Raw genomic sequence first — 26,101 nt, forward strand, 5'->3', positions numbered from 1 at the left:
AGTTTATCTGTTTTAAACCTTTTGAAGAATTTTAAAAGATTTTCCCCTCTCCTTCAGTAAATGTTCCACTATTATTGCCTATTTAATAACACTAAAATTCTATTTATCAATCACACTCAAACAAAATAATTTCACAGGCCTTCACAAACATGATTTACCACACAGCACACAAACACACACATCAACAGACATCAACAGCACACACACACACACACGTACTCAGCACAGCACTCACACACACCTACTCAGCACAGCACTCACACATCCAAAAACTCCACCAGCACACACACATCTACTCACAGGTTTACCAGGTAGAGCTAAAGGTGTTGCTCAAAATACCGGTAACAGGGTAGAAGAAAAAGCCCTACCTTTCCCCTTTCCACTCTCTGAACCAGTGAGAGAAAAGAGAAAGGAGGTGCAATGGACGAAACAATATATATATTTATAAATATTTGTACTTAAGGAGCAGAACTTAAATTCAAATTAACACACAACAGAAAACACTACATACACGTGAACAGCAGAAAATGTATAGACGCAATGCTCTATTTGGAGTCCTAACTGGCAAGCTTCTACAGCAGTCCTAAAGACTACTGCGGCCAGTCACTGGGGGTTCTATCCCAGACTCACAAACAGTTTTAATACACTTCTGCTGATTCACAGCCTCCCCAATAATCCCACACACAGTTCTCTGTCAACTGAAATGACCAGCGCTCAACCTGTTGCCTTCTTTACATTTTCATTCAGTGTCAGAAGAAAAGACCCAGCCCAACATTTATCCCAGCCAGTCTCTCGCCCCTGGCTTTCTAACCAGTCTCTCGCCCCTGGTTTCCTAGTCAGTCTCTCGCACCTGATTTTCTAACCAGTCTCTCGCCCCTGGTTTCATAGCCAGTCTCTCGCCCCTGACTTCTCTTCGTACGGCCTTCTGTTCGATCGCTTACTTGTATTCTTGATTCAATTTTCTAAATTTAGACATTAACACCGTCTATACCCAAACCAGACAACGATAATTTAGATTTTCCAATGTGCACAATTTTATGGAAAAGGTTTGTGTTCACCTTTGGTTTTTGTGAGGCCTCTCGATGTCTGGATAGGTCTGGACGTTGTACCATAGACTTCAATGCAGTCGTTCTACTACCTTAAGAAATTAATACATTTCAATTAAACATGTTTCAAAAAATGTTATAAATTAATCAATACTTACGTCCTCCATCAAACCTCATCCCCCATCGTCGGGGTCACCAAGTGAAGGATAACAGTTGTTATTGAATCCTTTTCCTAAATGTTGTTAATAGAAATCTGACTCCTCTAAATAATTTCCTCAAATCTCTCTGCGCATTCTTTTGATGGGATGAGAGGAATGACTAGACGCGTCTCTTTCAGGTTAACAGAGTTTATTAACCTGATGAATCAAGAATAGAAGTTACAGAGTCTCTGGGTTCAACACTACGTGTCCCTGACAACAGACAGATACCTGGTCAGTTTGCGAAGTCTGAGCCCCGACTATCTTTCCCTGAACCCTTTTATACATTAGACAGAGAATATCTAACCAAATTATGCATTCAAGAATGTGCGGTTTCCTTCCTCCGATTGGGGCAACTTCCAAATTATGTGTCTTCGGATGAGTGGTTCCCATTCTCTCATTGGTGCATCTACTCCCGAATCCTTTCACCTCCTGTAGGGGAAGACACATCCTGCCTGGCCTGTTTCTTATCACAAGAAAGACATCTTGTCTAGTAACCAATTCTTTTTAAGGAGAAGACAATTTAGGTAATTAAGAATCAAGGCTCACTCAACCTATATAAAATGGATATAATAACAAGGCCTGAGCATTTACATGCAATCAAGGGCAATAAGCCCTGATAAACTGAATAAGGTAAGATAAGATAATCCTTTATTCATCTGCAAACTGAGAATTTTACAATGGTGGGCTTCATTTTATTACCACTCACATCCTGGGGTTGTATAGTCCAGTCATCTGGTCTGGTAGTGGTGAAATCTACCTGCATTAACTCATTCCCCGCCATTGACGGAATTTTCCGTCATTTGGATCCAACCGTTACCCGCCATTGACGGAAATTTCCGTCAATTGGTGTTTTCAGTGTAATACAATAGGGGGCGCTCTGACAGATGTTGTGAAAAAGTTACAGGACTGTGGGGTCAAAAACCAACAAACAAGACCACCCGCGGGAAAGTAGAGAGAAAAAAAACAAACATTTTCTTCGTCCTTATTTTCCAGCGGTCGGAGTTCGATCAGTCTATATGTGAGTTTGACGCGCGTCAAAAAGTAAACATTAGCCGTATAGATATGAGATAAAAGCTCTGAGACCAGGTGAGCAAGGAGCTGAAGAGACTCCGCCCCAGGAAGGCAGCAGGCCCGGACAAGGTGTGTCCCAGGATGCTAAAGGCCTGCTCTGCTGAGCTGGGGGAGCCACTTCAGCACGTCTTCAACATGAGCCTGCGGCTTGGGAAGGTTCCTGTGCTCTGGAAGACCTCGTGCCTCACCCCGGTCCCCAAGAAGAAAAACCCCAGTGAGCCAAGCGACTTCAGACCAATCGCTCTGACATCCCACATTATGAAGACCTTTGAACGGCTGCTGCTCCAACACCTCAGACCCCAGGTCCAACACGCACAGGATCCCCTGCAGTTTGCATACCAGGCAAAGGTGGGCGTGGACGATGCCATCCTCTATCTTCTACACAGGGCTTACTCTCATCTGGACAAAGGGAGCAGCGTGATGAGAATCATGTTCTTTGATTTCTCAAGCGCTTTCGACACCATCCATCCCCTCCTACTGAGAGACAAGCTGACCGAGATGAGGGTGGACTCGCACCTGGTGAGGTGGATCACGGACTACCTCACAGAGAGACCACAGTACGTCAGACTGAAGGACTGCACATCTGACACTGTGGTCAGCAGCACCGGAGCACCACAGGGGACTGTGCTCTCCCCTGTCCTGTTCACCTTGTACACCTCTGACTTCCAGTATAACTCTGAGCTCTGCCTCATGCAGAAATACTCGGACGACACTGCGATAGTTGCTTGTGTCAGGGATGGACAGGAGGAGGAGTACAGGAGCCTGATCAGGGACTTTGTGACGTGGTGCAGTGACAACCATCTGCAGCTAAACACCTCCAAGACCAAGGAGATGGTGGTGGACTTCTGAAGGAAGAAACCACATCTAAAACCTGTTTCCATTGGGGGGGTCGACGTGGAGGTGGTCAGGACCTACGGGTACCTGGGGCTGCAGCTGGATGACAAGCTGGACTGGTCGCCTAACATGGACACTACCTGCAGGAAGGGACAGAGTCGTCTGTACTTCCTGAGAAGGCTGGGGTCCTTCAACATCTGCAAAAAGCTGCTGCAGATGTTCTACCAGTCTGTGGTGTCCAGCGTCCTCTTCTACGCCGTGGTGTGCTGGGGAGGAAGCTGCAAGAAGAGGGACACAGCACGCCTGGACAGACTGGTGAGGAGGGCCGGCTCTGTGGTGGGTACAGAGCTGGACTCACTGGTGACAGTGGTAGAGAGGAGGACTCTGGACAAAATGCTCTCCATCATGGACAACACACACCACCCTCTGCACAGCACCTTCACCGGACAGAGGAGCATGTTCAGTGACAGACTGCTGTCACAGTCGTGCTCCATGGACAGACTCAAGAACTCTTTTGTCCCCCTGGCCATAAGACTGTACAACACTTCACTGTCACGGCAGGGAAGAAGCACACGATGAACCCTGGACTCATTTTTCGCTTTTTTTCTCACTCCTCATCTGCACTGCTGAGCTCAGAGTCAGCCTCCAGTTGGACACTTTAATGCATATTGATAGTCACCTTACTGAGCACAGGTCACTTTAAGGATAATGTAACATGTGGGCTAAATTTGACTCTCGTATTAAGGTTTAATTCTTACTAAAATATAAAGTGAAGAAATTAGGTACGTCTCTAGGAAGCCATGGTGTGTGCGTATACCCAACAAAAAAACCAACACAGGTGAGTTTAAATAATAACAATTGTATTTTTGAAAAACTTATTCTCAAAAACAAATTCAAAAACAATTTTCCTCTTTCCGCTCTGGAAAGATGGGGGTTTTTAGGTCCGTTTCACACACACAAAAAAACGGGGGGGAAAAAAATGGAGTCAATGTCTTTCAAGGTTTGTTTCCTAATCCTACCACACTTGTAGGGGGGAGGTGAGGTGATCTTCGGGGTAGCTCGCCATCTTTATCCTCGAATCCATCATTACAAAAAAACCTGACCGCTGAGCGAAAAAAACAAAATCTCTTTTCCCGTCTTGGGCAAACAAACAGTTCGTCTGAACTTCTCTGCTGTTTCTCCTCCGTTTCGAAGCAATTGTTTGGGATGAGAGGGAGTGACCTCGTGAACCGGATCTTTTTGATAAGTGAGTTGAGCTCTGATTGGTTGATCGTTTACGGTGAAGTTAGGTGTTTATGGAAGAAAAAAAAATAGAAAAGTTTACATACAATCAAAATAAAATAAAAACCAGTGTTTATATTTATGGAGGTTCACGGAGGTCACTCCCCTCTTGCACTGAAAAAACAAGAGGCTAAAACATATTAAAAATCAATTAACTTGGGTTACACTTTCCCCCCCTGATCTCATGTACGTCCCGTTACATGCTAGTGGTTGGCTATTAACTGGTGGGTGCGTTGTTACAGTGGGGGAACAGGGTTCAGGGTCTCTCAAAGCATACGAAAATGCTGTACTTAGTCCATGAAACAATGACTGGATAGTATCTAACACTGGACGTCCAGGTTTTATATAGTGCAGTCTATCTGGGGGTTTCCGAGTCCTAGTTGAACGCCGTACAGGAATTTCTGTGTCACTGTCCACATCAGGGGGTTCAGGTAAGTTATTCGAATCATTTTCTGAGGGGGACGCTGCTCTTTCCTCAGAAGTGCAAATTTGTGGTGAGTATCTGAGCTCTGTATTTTCAGGTAAGGATGCACTTTCAGAGCTTTGGTCAGTATCAACTACTACAGCATCTACAACTTCCTGGTGTGCCTCAGGAGAGGTTTCACACTGGGGGGTCTGTAGAGCATCAGGCACTGTAACATGAGCTTTTGGGATGTCTATTATGGTTGTGAATCTGGATGGTTCAGAGTCTAGTGGTCCACTATGCCAGTGGAATGGAATCAGTTCATCTCCATCTGATAGATCGTCCATATCCATTTTGTTGTCAGGTGGGTTCAGGTTAGAGCATTGTATGGTTCTGATTCCCATTTATCTGCAAGTTTATGTTTACCTCTCAGACGGACATTCCTAACTAAAACTCGGTCTCCAACAGATAAATCAGAGGCAGTGACATGCTTGTCGAATCGGCTTTTGTTTCTTTGCATGACTTTTTCTGCATTTTCTGTTGCCATTTTGTAGCTTTGCTCTAGGTGAGATTTAAGAGTCTGGACATACTGGGAGTGTGATTGATGTTGTTTATCAACTACAGGAAGTCCAAATGCCAAGTCTATTGGCAGGCGTGGTTGTCGTCCGAACATGAGTTCATAGGGTGAAAATCCAGTGACATCATTTTTTGTACAGTTGTATGCGTGAACAAGAGGTTTCACAAAGTCTTTCCAGTGAGTTTTATCTTCATCCTTTAGAGTTCCAAGCATATTCAATAGAGTTCTATTAAAACGTTCAACTGGGTTTCCCCTTGGATGATACGGGGTTGTCCTCATTTTGTGAATTCCCGTCATCTCACACAACTCCTTTATTGTTTTTGCTTCAAAGTCGGGGCCTTGATCACTGTGAAGTTTTTCTGGAATTCCATAGTGCACAAGGAAATTCTCCCAAAGACATTTTGCCACTGTTCTGGCCTTTTGATTGGGTGTGGGAATTGCCAATGCATATTTTGTGAAATGATCTGTGATTACCAGGATGTCTTTCGTCTTGCTACTATCTGGCGCTAAAGACAAGAAGTCCATACAAACCAGTTCCAGAGGTCTTGTTGTTTTGATGTTTTCAAGCGGTGCTGCTTTCTCAGGCAGGGATTTCCTTTTTACACATCTCTCACACGTTTTTACTTTGTTGTACACATCGAGAGACATTCTTGGCCAATAAAATCTGTTTCGGACCAAGTCAAGTGTCCTCTCGATACCCATGTGGCCCATCTGATCATGGAGACTGATCAGGACTGTCTCACGGAGTTCTTGGGGTAAAACAACTTGATAAGAGCACGGAGTTCCTATTTGTCTTCTTCGAACAAGAATGTTGTTTTGGAGCTCCAATCTGTTGAATTCTCGAAGAAGAAGGGGAAGATCAGGGAGTTCTTCCCTCAAGGTAGGTGGTGGTGTTTCTCCATGCTCCAACTGTGATATGACATGTTTGATTGATTGATCTGCTCTTTGTTTGGCAGCCATTTTGGAGTCTGTAAGCTGAGGAATGATGGAGGAACCAAACTGATCATTTACAAAACTGTCAGGAAGTGCATCAGCAGAAGTGGAAAGGGACTGGACAAGAGCAAGAGGAGCATGACAATCGGTCGTATCTGAGCTATAAATCAGCTATCTATCACAGATGACTTGAATGGTCTGTTGATCAATCTGAGTTAGAGTAGGGTCTGATAGATGATATTGGGCAAATTTCCATATCCTCTCTCTCTCCTTTTGAGATTTGACATCATCAGCCAGATCACCATGGGGCCTACGAGAAAGCCCATCTGCATCTGCGTTTTGTTTGCCTGCACGATACAAGATTTTAAAAGAAAAGGTGGACAGTGCAGCAAGCCACCTGTAGCTTGTCGCATCTAGTTTGGCTGAAGTGAGAAGGTAAGTGAGAGGGTTGCTGTCTGTTACAACTGTGAAACTGTTTCCATAAAGATAATCATTGAATTTCTCTGTTACTGCCCATTTGAGGGCAAGGAACTCGAGCTTGTGAGCTGGATATCGGGATTCACTACGTGACAGCCCCCTACTAGCATAAGCAATGACTCTGTTCATTCCTTCATGTTCTTGATAGAGCACAGCTCCGAGACCAGTTGAGCTGGCATCTGTGTGAAGCTGGTATGGCTTTTGAGGATCAGCAAAGGCAAGGACTGGGGCAGTTGTTAGGTTTTCAATCACCGTTTCAAAAGCTGTCTGACAGGCAGATGTCAATCTGCCGCCAAAATGGTTCTTTTGGGTTCAGGTATTGTTCCCGTTTCAATGATTGTTTAAATTTCTTCTGTGATGGGGGGTAACCAGATGTAAGGTCATGCAGGGGTTTAACAATGGCAGAATAACCCTTCACAAACCTTCTGTAGTGCCTGGCAAAACCAAGAAATGACCTCAATTCTTTTAAGGTTTTGGGTACTGGCCAGGTTGTGAGGGTGGCGATCTTGTATGGGTCTGTTTCAACACCATTACGAGAAACTACATGTCCCAAGTAACGCACAGAGGTTTGGAAGAATATGCACTTTTCCAAAGACAGTTTCAGGCCAAACTCTTTTAGCCGCTTAAGCACTTTCATTAGCTTTGCTTCATGTTCTTCTAATGTCGGTGCAAAAACAATCAAATCATCAATGAAGACAAGGACTTCTTTAAGGTTCATTTCTCCCATGCATTTCTCCATAAGTCGCTGAAACGTGCTGGGTGCATTTGTCACTCCTTGGGGCATGCGATTAAACTCCCAGAATCCTAAAGGACATACAAAAGCAGTTTTAGATTTGTCTGTTTCCTCCATTTCAATCTGATAATAGCCAGATTTCAGATCAAGCACTGAGAACCACTCAGATCCAGAGAGTGCTGTGAATGCATCTTCAAGCTTTGGGAGTGCGTAGGCATCTTTAATGGTTTGCAGGTTTAGTTTTCTGTAATCAATACATAATCGAACACTGCCATTCTTTTTCCTCACAACAACAATGGGTGATGCAAAAGGAGATTCAGATTCCCGGATTACTCCAGATTCAAAGAGTTCCTCAAGATGGTTACGAACAGCATCAATGTCTTGGGGATGGCTAGGTCTTGGTCTTTGCTTGAATGGGGTTTCATCGGAAAGTTTGATCTGGTGAGTAACTTTATCTGTTCTACCAAAGTCAAGATCATGTTTTGCAAATACCTCTGGAATACTATTGAGTTTTGCTGTGATATGATTTTTCCATTCAGATGAGAGTGCTGAATCGCCAAAGTTGAAGGTAAAGTTTGACTTTTGTGATTCCAGATCTGGTGAAGAAGCTTGGACTGGATCAAAAACGCTTTGTTCTTTTGAGATGACAGATCTTATTGCACTTATCTCTCTAATGGCAGCTCTAGCAGGTATAACAATATCATGACCAGACTCATTGGTTATGATAACTGGTAACTGACAAGGCTGAAGTCTGGGAAGATTCACAAGACAAGATTTTACAGTCAAGCCACCAGGCAAAGGAAAAGAAGATGGGTGCTCCACAATGACAGATTTCTCTGAGCACAGGGAGCGAGTGAAGACACTTCCCTCCACAACAACAGTCTTTCCAGCTGGAATTGTTTGTGGGCCTGCTCCATGCATCTTTATTATGGCAAGATAACCATCTTTTGACTGTTTGTGTCTAAGTGCAAGTGTCTGCAATACAGCTTTGTAGCCATAAGGAAGATAATGATTTCCTAACATGTTGTTTAACAGATAGTTCTCATAGAGTATGTCCAGTGTGTTTGTGCCAATAAGCAGAAGAGACTGAGAAGTTGTCAAGTCTGGCACAACAAGAGCAAGAGTGTGAATGTCTATTGATGTACCAAGAAACTCAGCAGGAAAAGTGATGTCAAGTTCAATGTAGCCTAGATATGGCACAGTTTGACCATTGGCTCCCTCTACTTCAAAGAGACTTAGAGGTTTGATTTCTTGAGTGGACAGATGACTTCTGTAGAAAGAAAGTGACACTGTTGTCTGCCTGTCTGTATACTGCTACTGGATGCCCTGAATTTCCCTCGGGACCAATAAAGTATCTGTCTGTCTGTCTGTCTGTCTGTCTGTCTGTCTGTCTGTCTGTCTGTCTATCTATCTATCTATCTATCTATCTATCTATCTATCTATGTCTCAACATCACTTTTTGTCTGCTCGCTTATTGGGATTTCAACCCAACAGATCACCTTGAAACATGCAGTCACAGCTGACAGTGAAACACCCAACCCAGTCTCACAGTTTGCGTACAAATAACACGACATTGAAATGTTGTGCAATGCATTCGCCAAATTGCAATTTTCAATTATAAAAACTGTGAGACTGGGCTGGTAAAACCTGGAACTATAGTTTGGTTGCCCCCAATGATGGCTAAGTGTCCCTGAGGCACTGCTCAAAATAATATAGGCTAAAAGACCAACAACAAGAGTTGTTTCTGATATTAACAGTTTTAAATGAACACAAGATACCTGAAAGGAAAGTGCTCAGTAAAAAGACCTATCATCCCTGTTATGTCCCTACGCCCTATTGAAAAGTGACACAAACTACCTTAAAGCCTGTAGTTGCCACCCTTCCTAAAGAGCATTGCTGCCTTCAACAGACCTAGTCTCATTTATGCAAGCTAGCCAGATAGTGACAGTGCTAATACTAAGTACCACATGGAGCCTTTTGGCCCCCACAGCTTAACCGTATATGCAACCCCTATGTTGTTTTCTCAATGAAGGGGCTGAGTATGTGACTTATTTACTATGATTTTTTAAAAGTCCTTTAAAGTATTGTCTCGCTAATGCAGGTGTATGCAGGACAATTTCATCAGAATATTCTTGATAAAACATCCCCATGTTTCTTTAAGGTTTGTGGATGGAATCCTCAGCTACTACTACAAGAGCGATGCTGACGTCGAGAAAGACTGTGAACTGCAGAAGTGGATTTCAGACATTTTTGTACAGGGTTTCCTTTCCAACGCAAACACAGGTGTTATAAACACAGTTTATTCTCCCTGATTCACAGGAATTGCCCAGGGCTTTACCACCGTGACTGCTTTGGTCAAATTTGTCACCATGGCGATCTTTACCTGCTCACTACAGCACTCAGCTGTGAATTCTGGACAGGTGAATGGATTTAAAGGGATACTTCACCCATTTGCATGAAGCTTAGTATCATTAGAAACATGGTAGTAGTGTTGAATGGTCATGAATCCAGCCCTCATTTTGCCCTGAGACAAGAAAAATATGTTTTTCTTTGCCTGGAAGTTTTCGTCATGTGATGCAAAAAGCGTCATATTACATCATTATCCTATTATCATTAGCCTATTCTTAAAAGTATAGTTAGTTAGCTAGGTCTATAATGAACTATATTTACTTGCATCAAGAGTAGGGTCTTTAAGAAGAGGTCTAATTACTTTAAATGCCTGTTGTACATAGCTTGTCAGTAATACTGTATTTATACATACTTGTTTTTTCATTTTTTTCCCTCTCCTCTTCTTTAATGTTTACTCCTTCTTGTTTTGCTTTCTTTTACATTTTGAGTATGTTTTCTAGTTAGCTATTCTTAAATTTGCTTGATCTACTTGAACAACTTGTTTCTGTGTTACATATTAGCCGTTAGGAGAGCCACTCGACAAGCCCCTCTGGGTTTAACAGGCTTCTCCAGTACATTTCCTTCAAAAGATGTCCTTTTTTTTTTGTATTGACTAATCCTAATGTCTGATTTTTTTAAAGTGCATTAAATAAATAACAATAAAAATAATATTCATCTTATCTAATATCTAACCGACAAGAAACTGAGGCAAACACAGAGACTAAATAGACCAGGGGTAATCAGACGCAGGTGAGACTAACGAGTCAGGTCAGGAACATCAGGGTAATCACAAAGGCGGGAAACACAAGGAACAAAGAACACAAGACCAGAACAACTGAGGACAAGTACACAGTAAAACCCAACACTGACACCACCTAAAACCAGATATACTATGAGACTATGAAACAATCAACACAGGAGGGAAACCAGAGAGGCAGGGAAACACAGTAACACGGAAAAACACGAGGGAATGAATAAGAGTGAACTCAAAACTCTGAAATACAACCTAAACGAAACCATGCCACCAAGGGGACAACAACCGAGGCCACCATGCTGCAGACGCTACCTGATATTAATGTGACAGTTCAGGGGATGGCTGTCATGCATCTTCTCAGCATGCAGTCCGCTGACTTTGAAAGTACACAAATCAAATCTATACCTGAGAGGTTTCAAGTAGGTTCATATTTCATTCAAGAAAAATTAAGTGGATGCCCTGGAAGCTAAGCATAGTATTATTTAAGGAAACAACTGTAAGTAAAATAAAAACGGGAAAGTCAAGCTCAATGAAAAAAAAAGAAGAAAATCTGACAACTTCTTGCCACTGTACACTATAATGTAGTGTGCTATTTAAATGAAATAGGAACATTTGTAATGTATCATATGCATCATCAGGTTCCTCTTGGCCAATATCCAGAGGAGCAATTCTTTGAGGAGACATTTCAAGAAGACCTTGAAAAACAAAGTGAAGTCATCACAGTCAGAAACAAGAATGTGAATGTCCCATACACATACACGAACCCAACTGTGGTGGAAAATAGTGTGGCTATTTGAGTATGTGACCTCACAAATCCCTATCAGGGCAGCAGTTAAAAATCCAACTTGTAGCAGCAACAGATCAGATCAATTACATTTGAGTAAATAAAACATAAATTGCTTAAAATGGTATTTTGTGTTCTTCTTAGTTCTCAGATCTTCTAATCAAAATATTATTTGGGAAAAAGATCATTTTGCCTTAACATTATTAATATTTGTTTTTTAATGAAAGATGGACTAGATGTGAATAAAGCCTTTCAAAATCATGAAAGTGGTAATCACTGGTTTTGATCAATCATTGGCCAATCATGTATTGATAACTTATACCTTCAATCACCCAGGTGATAATGACACAGGAAGATTGTGATAAGCCAATTTTGCCTAAAACACAAAAGGTGGGTTCAACACACTATGTGTTTTGCTGATAATAGAAACAGTGAAGTTTGCCAAACTGCACTCAAACAATGGCTGTGCTCTACAGTGGCTGATGGGTGCAGACACTCTACGATGGCTGAAATAACTTGCATTAAGAAAAATGCAAAGCATATTCAGAAATGCAGCACTTTCAAAAGCCATGGGAAACAAATGCAAAGGCTGAAACGGGCAACTCGTTTGGCGTAATTGTGAGCAGAGTTGTTTTCTTCCGCTCTGTGGAATATTTTTTGATGGTAGGAAAGTTACATTATTGAAAAGCAAAGAATAATGTCAATATTTCATCAACAAAGTGAATCTGACCTGGATTTTACTCTCAGGATCAGACAGTTAAGTGGGGGTTCTGTCTTTGTCACATGAGTTGGCACCTAACAAAGGAGGTTGGAAATAAATGCACTTTCAGGAGAGAATGATCTTTTCTAGAAACAGCATATACTATCTGCGAAAAGGCTAAAAGTCTCAAAATACATTTCAGCGGAGTACATAAACTTGCATTTAAATGACACATTCAATCTCAACAACCTAAACACCCCTCCAACAGGGCACCTTCCACTTGGCACACCTCAAGGCAAAATTCAGTTGGTTTCTGGTTGAGAAAGAGGTGTGCAAGCAAGGCTGTGGAGTAACAAGAGAGATATAGTTTAGAAAAAGGAAAGCAAGGTTGTGGGGCAACAGGTGACTTATGCTGTTTGTGTACTTCTTTTTGAGCTGCTGCAACTACAAAAAATGTTTTCTTTTTTTTCCAGGTTGGGTAAATCGGAGTAAATTTACTTTCTATATATATATATATATATATATATATAAACCTTGAGTGGCATAAGTCAGTTTTCCATGGCTAAACAGAAGGAGAGATTTTTAAACCAATGATCAGTTGTTGACAACTGTTTTCCAGGCTGACAGTGTTTAGACTCAAGTCAGGATCATTCCTATCAAAGCAATTGGACAAGTAGGCGGTTCTGCTTGAGCTCTAAAATGTGCTGGCATGTGAACCTGTAATTCATAAAATTGGCAATGAAATGCATTGCTCAATTGGTTTTTCTCATGGCCAAACCTGGAGATTTCTGGAGAAATTTTAATTGTATTCAGTGAAACACAACAAATGTTTGTTTTCACACAATTGAAATATGCAGTATGGCCAGTTACTCACAGCAACTTTCTGCACAATCTATTTAATAGATTACCTGTTTCAACTGATGCTCACTGTTACTTCAACACAACAGGAAGTTTATCTTTAAAAATATGATTTGGCAGAGAGTGTTTTATCTTAAATAGCAGAACTATGTAAAATCTGTTCTGTGTCTCTGAATTTCTGCAGGTTGATTTTAAAACATGTACTTGAGCTGTGACACAGGGAATGGCTGAGCGTAGGGAGCAACATAGACAATGAGGAGGGGATGTCTATGATGTCCACACAGTGTCTGATGATGCAAATCTTTTAAAGGTTTTTCCGAGAATAAGGGCCTGTGGATGCAAATTTTGACTGAGACACATACTGAGCAAAGCAGGAGACAAAGTCTGTCCAGCAGTAAGTGGACACATGTTATTGTTAGAGAAATACACACTTCTTTGCAAAAACATGAATTCAAAGTGGCTCAAAAGGACAACCTCACTTTCTGTACTCTACAAGACACCAAGTCTGTAAAATGTGTGTGATCCGACCGAAAAAGGGTCAATGAAGAGAAAGGGCAAAGAGGCCCGAAGTCGTCGTGCCAGCATGCCTTTCAGACGACCAAACAATCAGATCTGATATCACTCAAAGACGTGCAAAGAGTGCAGGAGACGCTTCTTTTCTTTTTGGCTCTCGGATGTTACAATAAAAGGAGCTTGAGAAAGAACATTTATAGTCAAATACAAGAGCTATAAAGATTGGCTCCTGGCACAGGAACTTATTACCCCAGTTATAATAAGGTCCAAACCACATCTGAGCATGAGAAAATCGATGAGAGGTGAAGACTCTGCAGGGAGTGTGTGCTGCCAAGGAGTGGCAGTGATGTGCCACTATCTGTGGCTGCAGACGGTGCATGAAGCCTGTACACATCGAGTGTTTTTGCAAACATGTCCATGAACATCTCTTGTTGTCGTGAACAAACCATTATAAAGTAATTCTATCTTTTTTATGTTAATGGACTTCAGGGCAAAGGCAATGATTTCAGTGAAAGCCAAAGGTTTAAGCTTTCAAAGTGTTTTTTTCTTCTTTCACTTATATGTTACGAGAAAAAGTATTCTTATTGAGATAACATTTTGTTTTCATGAGAGTCCAGGAAAAGTTCCAAAATTATTATTTATTATTAAAAAATGAGTGTATCAGTGAATGAATGATAAACTAAACTGTTAAAAAAAATTCAGATTACATAATTTACATTAGCAAAACTACATGTCTGTTGGGCAGGGGGCCCATCAGAGAAAAAACCTTCATAGAGGCAAATAAGGTGGTGAACAAACACAAACACAACAATGGACATCATGTTCCACACACTAAACTAAATGAAATAATTCAAATAAATCATTTCATTTTTATTTATTTAGATAAAACAATTATGCAATTAACACTTATCATACTAAGAAGAGTGGTCTAGATCTGCACTGTATGTAAAGTATCATAAGCTAACTTATTGTTGTCATTGGATCTTTTTTTAATCATGAATTTATTGATGGGTTAAAGCACTGAGACATTTATTTCCATTATTTCACAATAGTTTTTTGTTTTGCATTTGGTGTTCAAACTAACGTTTCATCACCTGAGATGATTATTACTTCAGACTTGATCCGCCCACCAATCTGTAAAAGTATAAAAGAGGATGCTTACTTTGGTGTCAGGAGGAGTTCATCAAAGTAACTTCTATTCGTCATTTAAGGTAAGAGACATGCTTTACACAACTGGACTGTAACAGATTGTCGACAAAGACAAACTCCATTGCAGGTCTTATTTGATATTAATATGGTTTTGAGTTTTTGTTTTAAAAGTTAAAAATAACCAATGCTGAAAAAACACTAATTATTCTCTTTCCATTCAGGGATTCTTCTGCTCTTGAGGGTGACAATGGCAAAGTATGAAGTGACTGTCTATACTGGCAAAGTCCTCTTTGCCAACACTTTCCACGATATCTACATTAAGCTGGTGGGGACAGATGGGGAAAGCCCTCCCACTCGGCTCATAAACAGCACAGGGCCTCTGGCCTTCAGCACTGGAGCAGTAAGTGTAAAATATTCTTCTATATGTGTAATGTTGAAATACTTACTCTATCATTCTTTTTTTTTTCATTTTGTTTGCATCAGTGTATATTTTGAGACAATCAGTGCAAGTCTTCCTGTCTTGTAATGTGGTTTGTCAAAATCCCTACTTGCTTTGCCATCATTTGAAATGCCTGTCAATTTTCCCTCATTTACTTAAAAAATACTGCCCCCTTGTGCAAATTCACTACACTATGTCGAAGAGGATAAAGAGCTTCTGCAGCACTGAGTTTGTTAAAAAAAAATACAACTATTGTGATGTTATTGTAAATTCTCACTAAAGTTGATTTTTAGTTGTATAATTCTTCAGGCAATGCTCAATGCACAAATGTGGCCAAAAGAAACAATACATCTGAACAATGCTTCACATAAAAAAACTGATCTGTTGTGCAACCTTTGGAGTTGTTTAATCATGGGGATGTTGCAGCTCTGTTTTTGGTATACAAATACATTTATCTAACCTCATATATGGATCTTGTCAAACCATTTCTGTCATTACTCAAGGTGTCTACTTTTACCCTGTCCATTCCCGAGTCCATTGGAAAGCTGCTCCAAGTCCGGCTGAACAAACGTCCGGTCACAAATTTCCCTCAAGACACCTGGTTTCCTGCCAAGGTAGAAGTGAAAACCCCTGAAGGAGAAACTTTCAACTTTCCCATCTACCGCTGGATCACTGACAACGAGGAGCACTTTTTCAGGGAAGGAAAAGGTTTGTCCTGTTCACTTCCTACTGACAACATTTAAATAAAGATTGTAAAGTGTGAATTTATACCATCTAACTGATTATTTTAAAAATATTACACCTTATTGTAGCACTGGAAGCACATCCTACCAACCATCTTCCACCTCAAATGGCATCCAATTAGATTCTTAATCAATACATAACGCCCTCATTTATAAATTCATCAGTGCCCTTACCCTTCAGTACCTCTACATCCTGTTACACTTGTACACCATGTCCTGAAACCTCCGGTCTTTAGACACTGGCCTTCTGACCATTCCACACACTGGATCATATTTATCTATTTGTCTAAACTGCACATCTATGGAGACAGGGCCTTCAGTGTAACATCCCCGACCCATTGGAACACCCTCTCCATATAAATAATCTGCAATGTCCCATCTTTAGACTGGTTCAAAAAACTTCTCAAGCACCAACCATCCTTAACTCAGCCTTTCCACCGATCTAACATCCTTTGCTACCTGTCTCAATTTTTCTTTTGTTTTGATTTTTGTTTGGTCCATACACCATGTAAGTGTCTTTGTATCCTTGACAGACCCTATATACAGTCAATCTAATATTACTGTATTATTATTGTTATATTATTGGGATTTTTCTTTAAGGTCTCTTGGTCTTTGAAGACATTCGTCCTCTTGGAGAGTATCGTCGGGAAATGGAACTAAAGGAACGAAAAGAAGACTATCAGTGAGTACTGAGTGTTTTATTTTCATAATCAAACATTGACAACCTTGTGAAATTGTGAGACCTGTCAGGTTCTGTCTGAATCTATTTTCATTAAAACCCATCAATGAAAGAAGAAATCTAAATCTGATCTTTTCTGTTTTCCCCAGATGGCATGTGTATGCAAAGGGAATCCCCCATTGCATGAAGGCAGCAAACACTGAGTCTCTGCCTATGGAGGTCCATTTCTCCTTCACCAAGAGTACAGAGTTTAAGTTCACTGCAGCTCAAGGGTGAAGTCTATCAATTCTATCAACAATCTATTAATGAATAACACTATGCACGTACCTCTCTACCAATTTAGCAACACTATTAAAGATGTGTATTTTTGCAAATTTTTTCCAGGTTGACTGCGCTGAAACTGAGTGGTCTGGGTGAATTAACAGACAAGTGGACTGACATGGATAGTATCTACCGGGTATTCACCAGCAAAATCACTGACATATCAGGTATTGCACTATTATCAAGCTTGTACTTCATGCAGGTTCCCAATGGTCCGCCCTCTTATGTTAGGAAAATGTTGACCTGAACTTTTGCTAACAGTACGTTAGGTGCAGTGGACAATCCTAACCCCCTCCCTCCCACTTTACAGGGAGACTAGTGTATTTTCAACATGGGCCCTAGTTCTTTTTACGTTTAGTATTTACATCTCTCAAAACATCAAACATACTTGCTGCCGCTGACTACAATCTTTTGGAGCAATTACAGTCAACAAAGCTACTGTAAGTCTAAAAGACTCCTTGATTCTGCCTTAACTAAATGAAATACAGATCCCAATACAATTAAACAGGAAGACAAGCTGCTGCTCAAGTAGGAGTTTCACTCTAAAATGTTGCAGGTTGGTGACTTGTTGAAGAAAGAGTTCATCTGCAGAGCAGGGTTTGTTGTATTGTCAGACAGGTAGCAGTTTGATGTGTCCTTTCTAACGACCACTCACAATGGGCATTAAGATGTTCCAATTGAATGTTTTGGGTTTTTTTTAAAACTGCCCCTCAGGGAAAAATAAAGTTTTTTAAATTTTATTTAATTGAAAATAGGTGAAAGAATTTCTCTTAGATATCATACAAGTATCTATCCATGACTTCTGCCATAAAATCACTTGTTCATGTCTAATGAAGGTCTCGGGCTTCAAACATCTCATGTGGTGACACATTTTATTAAATGTGATTTGGAGCCACTTCTGCTGTGTGGATTTAGTCTTCCTTCTGCCTCTATTCCTGAGATAAAAACTGACCAAAGATAGTCTTCATTTATCCGTTTACAAAGACAAAATCACAAACTGTATTTATGCCTGTTTATGTCTCTGAATTCTGTTAAACACATTGTTTGCTACTTTTCTTGATGACCTGCAGTCCTGTTAATATTGAACAGTTAGTCTCAAACTGAATCTAATATTCCCCTTTCTTTTCCAGCGTATGTCCAGAAACATTGGAGGGAGGATGAATTTTTCGCCTACCAGTTTCTAAATGCTGTCAACCCCATGCTGATCCGACGCTGTTCAGTCATACCGAAGAACTTTCCTGTCACTGACAGCATGGTCTTCCTCGATGGACAGAAAACTCTGAAAGAGGAAGTGAAGGTGATTGTTTTGACTTTTAAGGGTCTGAGAAAGATTTTCTTGATGACATGATAATTATGCAGCTGTAAGTCGCACTTACATTTCCATTTCACAATGTTAAAGTAATATAAATTCTCGTCCTCACTAAAATTTCAAACAGAACGGCAACATATACCTGTGTGACTACAAGCTTTTGGATGGAGTGGAGACAAACACCATCAATGGGAAGAAGCAGTACTTGATGGCTCCCCTCATCCTGCTCCACAAAACACCTGATGACAAGCTGATGCCAATCGCTATTCAGGTGAGAGTGAATGTTATGATAATGTTTCAGATAGATTCACTTCAATGTTTACCTTGGGGTTAGTGAAACAGCATAACAGTGACTGAATAGAGCTGTGAATCAGTAGAAAATGAGTGAATAACCATCTAAACAGTTTGACTCAAATCTTCTTAAAACAGCAGCGAGATCTAAATAGCTGCTGTTTTTCCTCTTGGCATTTTTTAACAACATTTTCAAGACCACATTGAAACTTGGCTGGCTTAGAAATGAAGCCACCCTGACCACTTGCGTCTCGCCTGATAACACAACCAATCCCCTTGACATCTTGTATTATATTACCCAACCACTAACCAAATTTAACATATTAGAAGTCTGGTAAAAATAAAAATAAAATAATTCTTGGTCTCTAGCTTTTCTGTCCCTTCATGATCAGTGCACAAGGGTGAACTTTAAAATTAATCAACCTTTTTGAGTATCACAAACTTCATGTCGTGGTTGCTTTGAGTGATGATCAACTTAGTGCTTTCTAGCACTTATTTGCAGGTATACTACAATCTCCATACTTCACTCTCCTAAATTAATCTTTTCTGTCATGCATTTGTTTATTTGTGGCAGCTTGTGCATGTCAAGTCAGGAGGGTAAAACTTGCAGTAAAAGTACTTCCAATGATTGTTCGTTATGTTTAACATTGGTGTAAATGGATTAAATGACTGCAATAACCAATGTCTCACTTTCTTCTCCTGCAGCTGAAGCAGACTCCTGGAGAGGACAATCCCATCTTTTTTCCTACTGATTCTGAGTACGACTGGTTGATGGCCAAGATTTTTGTGAGAAGTGCAGATTTCAACTTCCATGAACTCAGTGTTCACCTGCTGCGCACTCATCTGCTGGCTGAAGTTTTTGCTGTATCTCTTCTGCGCAATGTGCCCATGGTGCATCCTCTGTACAAGGTGACTGCAAGACAGAACACTGAAGTTACTGTATTTCTTTTTATTTTTTTATTTTTTTGGATAAATATAATCCTTTACTGATCCCCAGTGGAGAAATTCAAGACCATGTTGTTCAAGTGTGCAGTCCACATTTAAACATCATAGGAGCCCCAGAATTTCTGACAGTGTTTCCAAGAAATAATTTGACTGCATGTAACATTCTTTCATCTTTACCTCAGCTGCTCGTCCCTCACACTCGCTACACCCTGCAGATCAACCTCATGGCTCGAAATCTGCTCATTTCGAAGAATGGTTCTTTCACAACGGTAGGAAAAGACCAACACTGCAGGCCTTAACAATTACATGTACAGTAGCTTTCTTAAACCATGTGACTTCTGTTTACTGGTTTGTAGTACGCATCTTGTGGCGGAGAAGGCATGTTCACAATCATGAGGAGATCAATGGAATCAATGACCTACACCTCCCTGTGCATGCCAGATGACATCGCTGAGCGTGGGATGAAGAATCTACCCAACTACTACTACATGGACGATGGACTGAAGCTTTGGGATATCATCCACAAGTATTTAATTCTCAAATTATTGTATTGAAGTGAAAAATAAAGATTTCAAGTTGTCTTTATTGTCCCATAGGGGAAATTTGTAAAACAAGAGCCCACAGAAACGAAAAGAAACAGCAAGAGCAAAACCAGACCTCATTAAAATCAGACTAAACACAATAAAAAAAAATAGAACACAATCAACAGCATCAACAATGAAACTAGTAAATGGTTCATACTTTTTTACCTGAGTAATGCATTGTGAGAATAGAGCTGATTGTTTTAAGAAATATGGCTTACATGATTTTTAATGGTCCTTTAAAATATGGTCTTACTTGCGGCTGCATAACAATGTATTTTTCATCTCAGAATATTCTTGATAAAACATCCCCATGTTTCTTTGAGGTTTGTGGATGGAATCCTCCGCTACTACTACAAGAGCGATGCTGACGTCGAGAAAGACTCTGAACTGCAGAAGTGGATTTCAGACATTTTTGTACATGGATTCCTTTCCAATGCAAACACAGGTGTGCTTAGCTTGATCTTCATCAATATGTACAGTACATGACTTTAATGTAGTTATATAGAAATCTTTAAATCATGCAGTTTATTCTCCCTCATTCACAGGAATTCCCCAGTGCTTTACCACCGTGGCTGCGTTGGTCAAGTTTGTTACCATGGCGATGTTCACATGCTCGGTCCAGCACTCAGCTGTGAATTGTGGACAGGTGAATGTGTTTTAATTCTGTTCCATCTTTGGGAATAGGCTTATTAGAATTTTCATTTTTCTTTGAATCAGATAGATTGAAGCCAAACCTCAGCAGGTCCTTCACTATTTTGAATCATTAATATTTTGTTCCCCCGACAGTCAAACAAAATGTCCAAGCAAGTCCATTCTGCTTTGCCTCAAAATGTACCTTTCTGTCATTCATTCATTGCAGTTTGACTATGGTGCCTGGATGCCCAACACTCCCATCTCCCTGCAACTTCCTCCACCAACCACCAAGGGGACAACAACCGAGGACACCATGCTGCAGACGCTACCTGATGTCAACGTGACAGTTCAGGGGATGACCGTCTTGCATCTTCTCAGCATGCAGTCCACTGACTTTGTATGTATCAAAGACCTCTTGAAACGTTAAATGGGTTTCAAATAGATTTATATGTCAGTAAAGAAAAATTTTATGGACGATCCGGAAGCTTAACAGACTGTAAGTTGAATAAAAATGGGAAAATCAAGTTAAATGAAAAAAGAAAATCTGACAAAGTCTTGCAACTGTACAATATACATATCTCATCATCTATATGGTTGTTATTTAAAATAAATAATGTGTCATTTGCTTCATCAGGTCCCTCTTGGCCAATATCCAGACGAGCATTTCTCTGAGGAGATTCCCCGCAAGCTGATCAAGAGGTTTCAAGGTGACCTTGAAATACAAAGTGTGACTATCAAAGTCAGAAATGAGAATCTGGATCTGCCATACACATACATGCAACCAACTGTGGTGGAAAATAGTGTGGCTATTTGAATATGTGAGTGACCAAACAAGTAAATCAAGGTTCATCTTTTTCTAAGTGGAAACAATGGAAGACATCATTGCATGATCATTTTTGTTCATTTTTGGTTTATGTGCAGTTTTCATTGAAAATGTGGGATTGGTTCATTTGAATAAACATCGACCGCTTAAAATGATGGTCACACTATGTCGGTGTATGTGCTTTTATGGGGCAGTTCAAGGGGGGTTTGGTCACAGTCCTGAAAAATGTAGGTTATTTCAATAACCCCTAGTTCTCTGAGTAATTTGAGTGAGTCTGTGGAGTGATTCTCCTGCATGACCTCATCAGAAGCTTAATAACACTAGATCAGCCCTCATTGGCTGGCAAGTATATCAACTATGTCTGAAGCCCTCCTCCTATATAATAGGCAAGTATAACACCAACCGTCATCAAACAAGCTCACCTCTTCCTCGCTTCCATAGTAAGTAGGGTGGTCTGGTGAGATACACATTCATGCTACTGAGAGAACCAGGGTTATGTAAATAACCTAAAGTTCTCTTTCATAGTGTAGTTTCTCCATCTTTCATTATGATGTGTAGATGATGAAGAAATCTTCACTGATACTGACTTGCTTGTATAATAACACATTTATTTACAAAGACAAGAAAAGCATCAATCCAGGCATTGCCGGTCCAGCCTGGGAGAATCACCAGCCAATTGTGATCCCTCTTGAACAAAGGAACAGTTTGGTATTCATACAGCATTTGGTCAAAGCAACAGTAGAACATTTATGTCCTTATTTGGACTTAGGTCAACAAATGGCATTCAGGTCAACACCTTATCATACATCCCACCCTTCTTATGTTTACTCTGGACATTATGACCTTAAGGTTTATAATTCAATGCAGAGGTAAATCCCTCAGTGTTATCTGCTCCTGTGTACCCTAAGGGTCAACACCTGTTTACTCTTGTTTTAGACCCAAACAATACCCAAATGTTATCCTATACATTCTTAAGGAATGACCCCAAATAAACCAATTCATTCTCTTTGATGTTAAACCAAGCTCTTCCTTAAGTACACTAATTACTCCACCAAAAGATCACATTTTAAGCAGGACAGTTATAGTTCACATAATTGCTCATATCACACAGTGTCGCAACTACTGTCTATAAAACACTTCAATAGCATTTGTTTTGTCTCTCACTATGGGGAAAATACTAACCCCCAGATTGCCAGACAAGCCTGATATGAAGACAACTGTTTCCAGTGGCCCGTCTCACAAAGAGAAAGAGGACCTAAGAAGGAACTGAAGTGAGGACTGAATGTGCCATGGTTGTCGTTGTGACATCCAATTTATAAAATCTAGCAAAGGTATGGGGTGAAGCCCAGCATGCTGCGACACACACCTCCTGAATAGAGACTCCTTTAAAGAAAGCCCATGAGGTCGGTTGCCCTCTGGTGGTGTACCGTAGGCCTGCAGGGGGATTGATGACCCTTGCTGGTAAAAGTCATTCATCAGAACAATGGGTGTGGTCTATAGTGCTGACAGGCACACACCCTCAGCAATGGCTGATATACCGTAAATTCCGTACTATTGAGCGCACCTGGATATAAGCCGCACCGGCTAAAAATAAGTAAATAAATGTATTTGTACATATATAAGCCGCACTTGATTATAAGCCGCAGGTGTCCACGTTATAACAAGAGCTATTTACACAGACGTAGGCTACCGGTAACATCCGCAAATACTGTAGCGTCCGTACGGACGTTAAAGGACGACGAGAGCATTCAAATAATAACTTTTAATAACCCGATCACTGTCGGCCGTGACCACGCCGTTTACAGCAGAGAACAACACACATAACTTGCCGTAACAATCCAACTCTCTCCCCCAGCGTTCTCTCATACAGCCACTCAACACGTTCTCGCTGGTGCATTCACTGACTCTCCACATAATCGGAATTATGAACACATTATCAACTACTGACTTTACAACATGAACCGTTACAATACGAAGCCTAGCCGACGGTGTCTGTAACACGGCTGATGAAAAAGATGACCGTAATATATGTAAAGGCCAATAATTTGACTTATTTTAGTTTTCGTCTATGGTGGAGTTTTGGGGCTTTTATTTTGAAGGCTTCCTTTAACCGGAAGTGCGGTACAACGGTAGCTATGGCAACAAACGCCAGTAAAAAGACGTTGATGGAGGGTAAGAAGTTAAACAGTACAGAAACATTAAAGAAAACAGTGTTTTGGCATCAGTCAATTGGGGAACAAGGTTGGTACAATTACATAAAGAATATTTCAGTTATGTAAATGTTTATTACAAATGTATGACGTTCTGTAAAGTTAAGGAAGGAAATTAATGAGCTGCTCAGTTAAAAAACGTTTGTAATTATTGTTTGTTTTTTGCTCAGCTCTTACGTTGATGAATGACACCGACGGACATTAAAGGCATTTATCACCAGTTCTGGCCTTCTTTATATTGACTGGATGCTACAATATATTTCACAAGAAAAAGTCCATCCATTCACTGCCTCAGAATGACTTCATTACTCACTTCCTCAGTCTCTGTTGTCGCTGTCAGTGTCATCTTAACGTGCAGCAGCTCTGTTAGCTTCTTTGACAGCCAGGTCGATCGCCTTTAACTTGAAAGCTACATCATATGCATTTCTCTGTGTGTTTGCCATGATGAGGGTGCGTGCATGAAGCGCAAAATGACTGATATTAAGATCCGACGTGACGAAGTCAAATGTTTTTGCGGCAGAAGGTCATTGTCCCCCATAAAAAATCCATGCATTAGCCGCACCGGAGTAGAAGCCGCAGTGCTCGAAGTGTGAGAAAAAAGTAGCGGCTTATAGTCCGGAATTTACGGTAACTTCTATTCGTCATTTAAGGTAACAGACATGCTTTACACAACTGGACTGTAACAGATTGTCGACAAAGACAAACTCCATTGCAGGTCTTATTTGATATTGATATAGTTTAGAGTTTTTGTTTTAAAAGTTAAAAATAACCAATGCTGAAAAAACACTAATTATTCTCTTTCCCTTCAGGGATTCTTCTGCTCTTGAGGGTGAAAATGGCAAAGTATGAAGTGACTGTCTATACTGGCAAAGTCCTCTTTGCTAACACTTTCTACGATATCTACATTAAGTTGGTGGGGGCAGATGGGGAAAGCCCTCCCACTCGGCTCATAAACAGCACAGGGCCTTTAGCCTTCAGCACTGGAGCAGTAAGTGTAAAATATTCTTCTATATGTGCAATGTTGAGCTGGACTAACATAAAGGTTCTGAAGCTCAGTAGCCTGTGTGAAGAAACAGCTTCTTTTTAAACAGCCGTGTCACACAATGTTCATTATTGGCACTAACAAGTAGAATAACAGGCTAGGAGAAGCGCAAGCAGCACCAATTTACTTCTGATTTTGTTGCTTCCTTTGAAAATCTGTCTTGTGTCCAAATTAAAGCTGAAGAATTGCTAATAGTTCCCCTGTGAAGACCAATTAATCATAAATTCATTTGATAGACTTATTGTATTTGATTTGACTGAAATCTGGAATGATGAATGAAATATCATTCATTGTTTTGTTTGCATCAGTGTATAATTAAAGATGCTCAGCGCACTGTCTTCCTGTCTTGTTACATTTGTCTAAATCAGTCCTTGCTCAGATGGCGTCTTTTATGCCTGTCCATTTTCTCTCATTTACTTGAACAATACTGCCCCCTTGTGCAAATTGTTTGAAAAGTGCTTCTTCAGCACTGCCTTTGTAAAGACACAACTATAGTGATGTTGTTGTAAATTCTCACGACTGCTGATGCAAATTTTTAGTTCAGTAATTATTCAGGTATGCTCACCATTGTGGCCAAAGAAACAATACCTAAAAATGAGTCACATAAAAACTGATAGTAGCCTACAACATTTTGTGTCATCTAATCTTATATTTTCAGTGTTTTTATGCCAGTTAGGGGGATGTTGCAGCTCTGTTTTTGGTATTCAAATACATTTATCTAACCTCATATATGGATCTTGTCAAACCATTTCTGTCATTACTCAAGGTGTCTACTTTTACCCTGTCCATTCCCGAGTCCATTGGAAAGCTGCTCCAAGTCCGGCTGAACAAACGTCCTATCACAAATTTCCCTGAAGACACCTGGTTTCCTGCCAAGGTAGAAGTGAAAACCCCTGAAGGAGAAACTTTCAGCTTTCCCATCTACCGCTGGATCACTGACAACGAGGAGCACTTTTTCAGGGAAGGAAAAGGTTTGTCCTGTTCACTTCCTACTGACAACATTTAAATAAAGATTGTAAAGTGTGAATTTATACCATCTAACTGATTATTTTAATAATAAATAATAATAATACATTTTATTTAATGGCGCCTTTCAAGCCACCCAAGGTCGCCTTACAGTGGATAAAAGCAGTACAGGAGGTTAAAACCAAACATAAAACAAACAAAAGACAAGTGTGGTGTGAAGTGAACAGTTACAGTGAGTATGCCAGATTAAACAGGTGGGTTTTGAGTTGGTATTTAAAGGTGGAGATGGACTCTGACTGTCTTATGGTGGGGGGGGGGGGGGGTTCCAATGTCTGGGTGCCGAGCAGCTGAAGGCAGTGCCCTTGCCCTTCCGTACCTCTCCATCCTGCTACACTTGAACACCATGTCCAGAGAC

The 26,101-nt window shown here is 40.5% G+C and overlaps 1 protein-coding gene and 1 long non-coding RNA gene across 3 annotated transcripts in view; both read left to right on the forward strand.

The window, feature by feature from the left end:
• Positions 1-21,634, forward strand: part of LOC306820410 (polyunsaturated fatty acid lipoxygenase ALOX15B-like) — a gene marked incomplete at its 5' end in the record, with an annotated part of 39,846 nt that extends 18,212 nt beyond the window's left edge. Inside the window, 15 exons of one of the 2 annotated variants that reach the window (XM_079338239.1) lie at positions 14,726-14,763; positions 14,923-15,101; positions 15,644-15,848; positions 16,484-16,565; positions 16,712-16,834; positions 16,947-17,050; positions 18,014-18,180; positions 18,320-18,463; positions 19,189-19,392; positions 19,611-19,697; positions 19,785-19,954; positions 20,336-20,457; positions 20,558-20,658; positions 20,872-21,042; positions 21,280-21,634. In XM_079338239.1, the coding sequence (XP_079194365.1) occupies positions 14,949-15,101; positions 15,644-15,848; positions 16,484-16,565; positions 16,712-16,834; positions 16,947-17,050; positions 18,014-18,180; positions 18,320-18,463; positions 19,189-19,392; positions 19,611-19,697; positions 19,785-19,954; positions 20,336-20,457; positions 20,558-20,658; positions 20,872-21,042; positions 21,280-21,459 (2,013 nt within the window). In that variant the 3' untranslated portion in view covers positions 21,460-21,634. Of the gene's footprint in view, positions 1-9,716; positions 9,839-9,874; positions 9,976-14,725; positions 14,764-14,922; positions 15,102-15,643; positions 15,849-16,483; positions 16,566-16,711; positions 16,835-16,946; positions 17,051-18,013; positions 18,181-18,319; positions 18,464-19,188; positions 19,393-19,610; positions 19,698-19,784; positions 19,955-20,335; positions 20,458-20,557; positions 20,659-20,871; positions 21,043-21,279 lie in introns of those variants that run through there. The other variant, XM_079338240.1, reaches the window with a different exon arrangement.
• A 1,870-nt stretch (positions 21,635-23,504) lies between these two features.
• LOC306820416 lies at positions 23,505-23,898 on the forward strand. Its single transcript, XR_013778666.1, has 2 exons — positions 23,505-23,709; positions 23,849-23,898. It is a non-coding gene; the product is annotated as an uncharacterized lncRNA (long non-coding RNA).
• The last annotated feature ends 2,203 nt before the right edge of the window (positions 23,899-26,101 follow it).

The sequence above is a fragment of the Symphodus melops genome (assembly GCF_947650265.1).
Source record: "Symphodus melops genome assembly, chromosome: 2".
Classification (NCBI taxonomy): Eukaryota; Metazoa; Chordata; class Actinopteri; order Labriformes; family Labridae; genus Symphodus; species Symphodus melops.